The sequence below is a fragment of the Berghia stephanieae genome, chromosome 11 (genome assembly GCF_034508935.2).
Source record: "Berghia stephanieae isolate SIO BIC M18660-M18661 chromosome 11, UCSD_Bste_1.3, whole genome shotgun sequence".
Classification (NCBI taxonomy): domain Eukaryota; kingdom Metazoa; phylum Mollusca; class Gastropoda; order Nudibranchia; family Aeolidiidae; genus Berghia; species Berghia stephanieae.
In genome coordinates this window covers 13,356,938-13,366,937 of record NC_088370.1, presented here as the reverse complement: position 1 = coordinate 13,366,937, position 10,000 = coordinate 13,356,938, and the positions used below count along the sequence as shown (strand labels likewise).

The 10,000-nt window shown below is 33.3% G+C and overlaps 1 protein-coding gene across 1 annotated transcript in view; it reads right to left on the bottom strand.

The window, feature by feature from the left end:
* LOC144957026 (ubiquinol-cytochrome-c reductase complex assembly factor 1-like) overlaps nt 1-10,000 on the bottom strand; it is a 38,236-nt gene that overhangs the window by 320 nt on the left and 27,916 nt on the right. Inside the window, exons 2-9 of the mRNA XM_078887956.1 lie at nt 9,316-9,432; nt 8,469-8,558; nt 6,720-6,792; nt 5,403-5,460; nt 4,882-4,990; nt 3,541-3,621; nt 2,059-2,174; nt 1-1,228 (exon numbers count right to left, since the gene is read on the bottom strand). The exon at nt 1-1,228 is cut by the window's left edge and continues 320 nt beyond it. Of these exons, the coding sequence (XP_078744082.1) occupies nt 1,216-1,228; nt 2,059-2,174; nt 3,541-3,621; nt 4,882-4,990; nt 5,403-5,460; nt 6,720-6,792; nt 8,469-8,558; nt 9,316-9,432 (657 nt within the window). The 3' untranslated portion in view covers nt 1-1,215. The remainder of the gene's footprint in view (nt 1,229-2,058; nt 2,175-3,540; nt 3,622-4,881; nt 4,991-5,402; nt 5,461-6,719; nt 6,793-8,468; nt 8,559-9,315; nt 9,433-10,000) is intronic.

The following is a 10,000-nucleotide window of genomic DNA, read 5'->3' as shown; positions in this document are numbered from 1 at the left end:
GCGGTGGCACAGACCGAAGAGAGGTTGTCTGTGGGCGGTGGCACCTGTTGTTCAATACTGACCAATAGACACCAGGACCTATTGGTCAGTATTGACCCCATGGCGCTAGTGCCTGTTCATCAGTACTAACCCGCAGGTGCTAGCGCCTGAGGGTCAGTACTGACCAATACCCCTAGCCTAAGGAGTTTACTGTGTATGTTGTATGATTATTGTTTCACTATCACCTGTACTCATAATTACTACTTATTAACTTGTTAGCTTACAAATGGAACTCTCTATTGTCAGAGATCAATTTTGATGTTACTTTCACTTTTGCAATAAAAATAAAACCCATCCTGTTCTATCTAAACATGAAAACAACAAGACGTCTGTGTTAATTCTATAATATTAAATCAATTTATTTTACTACTCGTATTTCCCACATGCCATCCATACTTTGATTATGGCAACTTCAACAACGATAACTCCACCTGGCTGGGGAGATCGTGACTCTAACTAGCTATCCACGACCAGGGTTGTTGTACCAGTAAGGTCACGGGGTTCACGCCCCCATCGCCGCCGTGAAGTTTTTATTCTCTGTCGTCTTCTGGCACTTTCCTACTCACTTCATGTCTTGAAGTCTGCATGCCACATTCCCCCCACCAGATGTTACATTTTATCAATGTGGATTATAAAAATGGGTCGTTACATATTCAATTTCCAGACAGACGTTACAATCAATGTGATTTATAAAAACGGCTGATTAGAAATTCAATTTCTCAGTCGATAACATCACAACTTTCAACAATAGGAAGACTTAAGGCATATAATACCACACATTTTCAAACATATAGCACTAAGCAATCCCACACAAGTTAAAAATGTGATTATTATGATATCAGTTAAACAACAAATCATAATTGTTGCATTTGATTTGTAACAATGTACAACGTAATGCAACATTTGGCATATGCATGTTAGTGTTCCCTGCCGACAGGAAGATGAGAAATGTGCATCAATCCATCAATCTTTATCTCCCTCATTCTGTCAATATATCATATTTTCATCAATCAACCCATCGATACCCTTCATTCATCAGTCAAGTCGACTATCAATATGATATGTTTTTTAATCTCTCTAAATCTCTCTCCTGTTTTCCTGGTTCCAGCTGCGTCCCAAACAAGGGGAGAAAACTCACATACCCTGGTTTCATGATGAGCTCTTCACTTTGACTGTCTATATGGAAAGCCTGACAGACAAATAAATAAACAAATTAATAATTAATTAATTAATTATTTAAATAAATTAACTAACTGATTAATAAGTTGTTTTTTTAAGTATTTTTTTTTAATTGGCTGGAAGTAAATACTATAACATGATGAGGACCTATAAACCAGCATAGATATGTGTCCAATGCTTACTTATCCGAACTAGCATACAGCTGAGCTCTAGCCCTTCAGTCTTGTGCCATGACGTAGAAGTCAGATGTCTTTTGTAATTGTTCCATGTGACTATACCGTGCTTTGATTTGGTGGGAGGAATGTGCATCTCAGGTCGTCAAAGGTTAACATTCAAGCAAGTGGTGTTTTACTGTTTCATTGGGGTGTGTTGACATAAGGGACAGGAAGAGGACATGACTTTTGTAATTTTGCTAAATGGCTGTTGAGAAGTGTGTGTTGTGTACTTAGTTGAAAGATAATGTTTTGCTGGTGTCTTCTGAGCGTATTTAGGCTATCATAGGAGTTTATAGAAATTCCATCATTAGTTCTATATATCTGGCATCCACCTTCTCATCCCAGTTTTTAGGTTAGATATAATAATATATTCACCTGTTTTCTGACATTATATTCTACCATCAGTTCTATGTGTCTGGCATCCACATTCTCATCCATGGTAAGCAGATGGACCCACAGAGAGTCTGAACCAAAAACTGAAGGTTACATATAGTGATATATTTACTAGTTTCCTGACCTATTCTACCATCATTTCAAGTTCTATATGTCCGGCATCCACCTTCTCATCTATGGTAAATAGTTGAACCCATAGAGTTTGTAGGTTAGATATAGTGCTGTATTTAACTGTTTTATGACATATTCCACCATCAGTTCTATGTGTCTGGCATCCACATTCTCATTCATGGTAAACAGTTGAACCCACAGAGAGTTGGCCAGTTGGGTGTCATTGCCCAGCAACCCCTGGAAAAAGATGTGTCACATTTTAACAAACTGGATTAACTGTATGGGAGTGTCGACAGCTCGATTGGCAAAGCACTCCACTGACAAACAAAGGGATCAGGTCCCATCCTGGGGTTTGACGGGTTGAGGGTTTAAACTCTCAATCTACCGAGCAGTGATATGGCATACCTGCCTACTTGAAAATTTCAAATTCAGTAAGAAATACAAAATTCATCCGTAATTAATGGTCAGAATTCAGTAATACTAAAGCAAATAAAATTAATGATAGATACTCCCTTTTATATATGTATGCCGATGGCCCCCTGCGATAATATGCTTATTGATGACCTACTTTCGACACTGCACTGTGTCTACCGATGAGGGTAAAGTTTCTGTGTCCAGTCGATGACATCACTCGTCGCCAGCCAACGAGGCATTGAGATTTTTTTATTGTAGCATGCAGTAAATAATGAAAATAAAAATTTTTATTTTCTTATTTAACATTGCGACCATTTGTGTCAGAATACTTTTTCTATTTCCGTAAGTCCGTAATTGTCCTTACACTTCCGTAACAATTACTGAAGGTCCGTAATAATAGGCAGGTATGATATGGTAGATGGATTTGCTAGATAAGGTGGAGTAGACATTGTATTAATTACTAATCGCAATCCTATCCAAAGGGTAGCAAGAAACTGCTTCTCTCTAGTAAATATTTAAACATAATAAAGAATTCATTGATTAAAAAAGTATTGTTAAAACAAAAGTGGAATTTTTTTTTTTTTTTAAACAAAAAAAAAAACAAAAAATCAGTCATTATAATGGCATCGATCTTGTAAGAAATATTATTCCAAAAATAGAAAAACAAAACAAAAATAAAACATAAAAACTTGAACATATATTGTGCGAGAGAGAAAAAAAAGACAGAAAAAAAGTATGACGCTGTGTCAATGCAAATACGAAATCAGAAACATATAAAAATTTGCGAGCAATGAGAACAATACGTTAAGTTAATATTGGCCAAGTGTGATTAAAAACTCACTCCTGGTTAAGAAATTATGCAGGTTAAACCAAAATCGTATTAAAATTATGATATCAAAAGTTTCCAAACTTGCGTCTTGTATTTAGCAGCATGGTGTTACAGCGTCGAAAGTTTCCCCGTCTTGTTGAAAACTAAATACCCCGTCGGAATGGATTCTAAAATAAGTTTTTATTCTGACGATTGACATAATTTTTAATTCGATGCAGAAATAATATTTGATTTAATTCTAAAGATTAAATGGTCTCCAATCGAACTTGGTATCTTTCGGCTAAGAATCAAAGACTATACCTTTGAGCCATTTTGCATAACAACCACATATTTAATATGGAAGATAGGTCAAGTACTCACCTCATCGTAGTAGAGAATAGAAGAGCACATGATAGAATGGTAATCCTTCATGGCAGCCATTTTCTCACTGCTACGTAGTTCCTGCAGCAACGAGTGAAAAAGAGAAAAACAATGAAGAAAAAAAAAGAAAACTACAGTTGTCTGTAAATGAGGAATGAATAACAATGTGAAATTGAATGTAAGCTTCAATTTAATTACGAAAACAGATAAAATGGATGTTTCAGGTTTCCCCTTTATCAACAAAACAGGATGAATGAAACAGATCTGTAGTGTTTCATTCATCCTGTTTTGTTGATAAAGTGGAAACCTGAAACGTCCATTTTATCTGTTTTCGTAATTAAATTGAAGCTTACATTCAATTTCACATTGTTATTTATTTCTTCCAGCTTCGAGGAGCAACATTTACATTACCCTGTAAAAGAGGAGGTCCCTATGGCTCAGTTGATTGAGAACTCGCCACAGACAAAGGGTTCTAATTAATCCCAGATTTTTTTCTGTAAGACAATATTACAATTCTTTTTCGAATGAGATAATGTTGTTTAACAGCCAAGTACTTATCTTACATCTGAGTATGGTGAGAGAATGTGAGTAAAGAGACAATTTTTTTCTGAATCATTTGTCCACCTAGCAGTGACTAGGCAACTGGTCTGTTAGACTGTGCAGAAAGTATTTTGCGATAGACGAGTGCCCTATCCAATGAATGGGTAGCAAACAATTGCAATTGTCCATTTCATACTATAGAAACAGCGATAATCTCTAGCTCCATGGACCCAATGGCTCTGAAGGACTACTTTATCTAAAGTCCTTTATAATATATATATTACACTCAGTTTATAGCACCTCAACCACTCTAACATAATATCAGAGACAGCGATAAATAAAGACCCGAAACTTCTGAAGTTGCAATAGGGTTTTAATGGCAGACAATGCGTTTCTATGTCAGGTCGTGTCAAGTTGGTGAAAATCTTTTCGTTCAAAATGTTTATATTGTAATACAATTGAAATTTGGAACGAGTTTTTGCAGCTTTCCATATTCAGATTTTATTTAGTCTCACTAAACTCTCTCATACTATAAACGTTTTGTGTATTTGCACAATTGATATAGCGAGAATAAATGGTGTGTATTTCATTTAAACACATACCATCAATACACAAATGCTATGTTTACCAACTTGACATTGACACCGACACTGACATACGGAAGGACCCCTAAGTTTCACGTCTCCATATTTTCATTTTTGTCTCTGATAAAACCATTTTGAAGTTACTGGTGACATATGAACTCAGTCAAAATCTTATGTGTTTTGTTATAAATTCAATTTTTACAGTCTCATCTGTTACCTGAAACGTGTTGAGTCGTCTCTCCACATCCATCCACATGCTCTTGTATAAATTCTGTGTCAGCAATAAACCTTCTTTCCCCATCTGAGACAATTTCACATGGACAAGCCTGTGTCGACAGCAACAACAACAACAAAAAATAATTAGTAAATAAATACATATAACAAGCAAATAATAATAAACACAGAAAATCAGAATAATGCACTGTGCAGGGTGCAATTTAAAAATCAAAGACAAAAATGCGCCTTCAGCGAGTGTTTCACCGTCATTCTGGTTTTTAAGTAATGTATTTATGTGTTCATCGTTTTTTGTTGTTGGCTGAAGAAGGGTTTTGAGCCCGAAATGTTTCATGTTTGTTTTGTTTTTTTAATGTGTTATTTTGTTCTTTTTTGAAGCTGTTCTATTCATTTTTGTTTATTACTTTTTACAGTCCACAGCTTCTAGCAGCTTCTGTACCACTTCGACTTCGCCAAGTGCCTTCATAAAATCAATAGTACTATTAAAACAACATTTCCACTTACCACAGATGTAGTTGGAGAACGAGAAACCAGGAGTTGAAGCTGTCTGGGATATTCAACTCTGAAAAGATGTGTGTATATGAATTAGATATAATAATAACAACAATAACAATAACAACAATAAAAACAACAACAATAATAATAATAATAATAATAATAATAATAATAATAATAATAATAATAATAACAATAATAATAATAATAATAATAATAATAATAATAATAATAGTAATAATAATAATAATATAATAATAATAATAATATATAATATAATAATAATATATAATAATAATAATAAATAATTATAAATAAAAGATGTGTGTATATGAATTAGATATAATAATAACAACAATAACAATAACAACAATAAAAACAACAACAATAATAATAATAATAATAATAATAATAATAATAATAATAATAATAATAATAACAATAATAATAATAATAATAATAATAATAATAATAATAATAATAATAATAATAATATAATAATAATAATAATATAAATAATAATAATAATAATAATAATAATAATAATAATAATAATAATAATAATAATAATAATAATAATAATAATAATAATAATAATAATAATAATAATAATAATATAATAATAATAATAATAATAATAATAATAATAATAATAATAATAATAATAATAATAATAATAATAATAATAATAATAATAATAATAATAATAATAATAATAATAATAATAATAATAATAAATAATAATAATAATAATAATAATAATAATAATAATAATAATAAATAATAATAATAATAATAATAATAATAATAATAATAATAATAATAATAATAACAATAATAATAATATAACAATAATAATATATTGATAATATAATATCTTTATTGTCCTCACAATAGTGGCAATTTACAAACCAATATATATTTATAATAAAATTTAAAAAATGCAACAGTACAAAACAGAGAGATGATTTACAAGAGAAAAATTATCATCTCCCAAAATTCTAATGCTACATTTGACAAGTTTCCCTCCCAGCCAGGACCAGGAGAAAACCAAGTAATCTAATTCCAAGACAAAGACAGAAAGCATGTTGGAAAATAGATATAATGGGATAGAAGACCCAGTAAGTGTTGTATATTTGGTGAATTTTACTCTTTTTTTCTTGATTTTCTGAAAATCTGTTTTGTTTTGTTTTTCTGTGGTTGTTTTTTTCTTTAAAAATTCTCACTAGCAGCTGTGAATGTAGCAGACACAGTCTAATAACCCTCCCACCTTCTTTAAATCTAACAACAATTTGTATTGTAGAATAAAAGAAGAAAAAACCCTACCTTTGACAAAGTCTGAGAAATTGATCAAATCAGTACAGCACACGTAGAGCTTGAACCCAGAGACGAGAAGTTGCTGGAAAAGATTTCAAAATTGCTCTTAGCAACCTTAAAGAGTTAGACTCAACGTGCACTTACTTATTTTCAGGTCTGATAAACCAATTCTTTACAGACTCATTGCCGTAATGGAAATCTCAACAAAGAAAAATGACACAAAATATTGTCCATTACAACAATGTTAAAACTTGGCCCATAAGTAGATTCGGATGTCAGACCTGCTTAATTGTATACATCGGTGAGACTGAATTGCTTTAAAATTGTAATTTCCACCATTATCTACTTGGCTATAATCATAACAACAAATTTCAAAAAGAGTTACAGAAGGGCAGGGGATTCTATTTTGAGAAAGTCAGAATTGTTTGCTGTTACAACTTAGTGAAAACAATAGAATAAATAAATAAAAATGAATATTTATATAGCGCATTCCTTCAGTCCCTCAGAGCCACCAGACCCGAGTTTATCCAGGTTTCTATAGCGTGAAATAGACAATAGAAATTGCTTGCTATCCTATTGAAAGGATGGTAATCTATTGCAAAGTACTTTCTGCAAAATCTAAAAGACTAAGCTACCCATTCCCTGCTGGGTGGACATGGGGGTGACAAAATATCTTGACTGCACCTAGGTAGATCTCGGTCCCTTTGTGTATGATCAAGTGCTCTACCAACTGAGCTATCAGCACCCATATATAGCGCATTACCACTGATTAACCGTGCTCAATGTGCTTCACAATGTTTCATTTAATCCCCCAGTAGGGCCATATGAAATCACACTTCCATTTTATACAGTCCACGATGCTTTTCTGTCAGGCGTCCTTTTAATACTAATACTTTTACAACATCCATCACTACCTGTAGCCAGGTACTCACTCACATCAGAGTTGAGTGGGTTAATAAGTGTAAAGTGCCTTACCAAAGGACATAACGTTTGGACCAGAATTTTTCAATTATTACTGTTACCCATCCAGCAACTGATCGCATTCATCATTGCTTAGCTTTTGTGACAAGACAAAACACCGTACCACTGAGGCACTGAGCTGCACATAAAATCTGAAGTAAATTTATGAGCTGAAAACAGATCAGGTCTGGCTAAATGACTTTACTTGCTGTCAGGAAAAAGGGCATGTATGCATGAAAATGAGATGTCAAAGACATAGTAGAAGAAGAAGAAGAAGAAGAAGAAGAAGAAGAAGAAGAAGAAAAAGAAGAAAAAAAAGAAGAAGAAGAAGAAGAAGAAGAAGAAGAAGAAGAAGAAGAAGAAGAGAAGAGAAGAAGAAGAGAAGGAGAAGAGAAGAAGAAGAAGAAGAAGTAAGAAGAAGAAGAAGAAGAAGAAGAAGAAGAGAAAAAGAAGAAGAAGAAGAAGAAGAAGAAAGAAGAAGAGAAGAAGAAGAAGAAGAAGAAGAAGAAGAAGAAAGAAGAAGAAGAAGAAGAAGAAGAAGAAGAAGAAGAAGAAGAAGAAGAAGAAGAAGAAGAAGAAGAGGAAGAAGAAGAAGAAGAGGAAGAGAGGAGGAGGAGGATAAGGAGGAGGATGAGGAGAAAGATGAGAAAGAGGAGGAGAATGATGGGGAGGAAGAAGAAAAAGAGGAGGAGGAACAGCTTTCAAATTGGACAATGTCCACATAAAAATCTCAAAATACGTCACAAAAAGCCACAACATTTGAAGGTATAATATAATATAATTACCGCAGAGACTTACGTGTTTAGGAATTCTGAGTTTTCCATAGAGTCCCAGATCCCACTTCATTTTTTCCAGTGTTGACATGTTGGCGATTGTATGTTGACATCTCTGATTTTAAAAAAACAACAAAAGTGTAGGAAAAAAAGAACAAATTTATAGCATCTTAACTCACTCAATCCTAGAGATTTTTGCTACTCAAAATTGGAAAAATTGTATTAAAAATGAGCATGTATTGTACATAGAAATTTTTATTCTACTATCATTAACACGTAAAAACTAAAAACAATAGCTTTGATACTAAGCCTATAATTTGTCTAAGAAAAAATGTAATAAATATGCATGGGGTAAAAGTAACCCTGTTAAAATACGGATATAGTCGGTGTCAGGGTTGAGTTAGCTAAAAGAACCAGTAACAATCAAAATACGATTTATTTAGGGCTTTGTTCTCTCCTCTTCCCTTTTCAATCTCTAAACTAAACATAAATATATATCAGTAATTGAAAACACTCTACGCTAAGTCTGATAATAATATAGTACTTCTCGCAAAAGATGAAGCAAATCTCCAACACCTGGTTATAATTGTTAAAGCATTTTACAAGGGGTACCAAGCTGAGAGCAACACTTAACATGATGCCTATAAGACGGTATTACACTTTTTTTTCAACATTGAAAAACATTAGACAACATAACTGCAGGCCAGGTACTCATTCCACACCCAATTGCAGTGAGAGAATGTGAGTAAAGAGCCATTTCCAAGGATTCATAGTTGCACCGCCCAGCAGGACCCAAACCAGATATCCACTCACTGATCCAAAGGTGATAGTCATACCGCAAGACCTAATAGAAATATCATAGTCTTTCTTACTTGCTGAGCAGCCAGGGGTAACATCAGGCACTGGTCCAATGCTTTCATCCAAGTGTAGAGTGCTGATGTGGTGGACATAGAGGAGGACAGCGATGGCAAGCATCTTTCCCCCAATGTCTGAAATAATAAAATTGTATGCTAATAAAATCACTCTTATTAGTATTCAACACCCTAGTGTTCTCTTTCTCTCCACACACTCTCTCTCAATTATGTTCACTCACAATATAGGTATAAAAATACATTATTCGCAACTCTTTCATCAAAGCCATTATTTTTTGAAAATTATATCTATAAATTTCCTTCCACAACTAATTTTTCGATGTTGATTTTTTATAGTTAGACAATTTCATCTGCGATGGTTAGATGTTTGTCTTATTGGGCAGGATACATTCAGGGCACTGTAAAAGCTACTGATGTTTTTTTTTTTTTTAATGGCTGTCACTTTTCTGGGACAGCGTGTCTCAGCTGTACGGACATTGCTTCGTACCCAAAAGGAACTGAGTTCTAATACCCGCTGGGCTGTGTGTCCTTGAGCAAGTCACCTCGCCCTAGCTCAGTTTGCAGTGCTGCACTGCAGCTTATGCCTGGATTATTCCAGTCTTCCCTTGGAATATACCCTAATAAATACAAATTTCCCCTATAAGATGGATAAAGGGAATTTTATTTTCTGGTAACATAAACATCT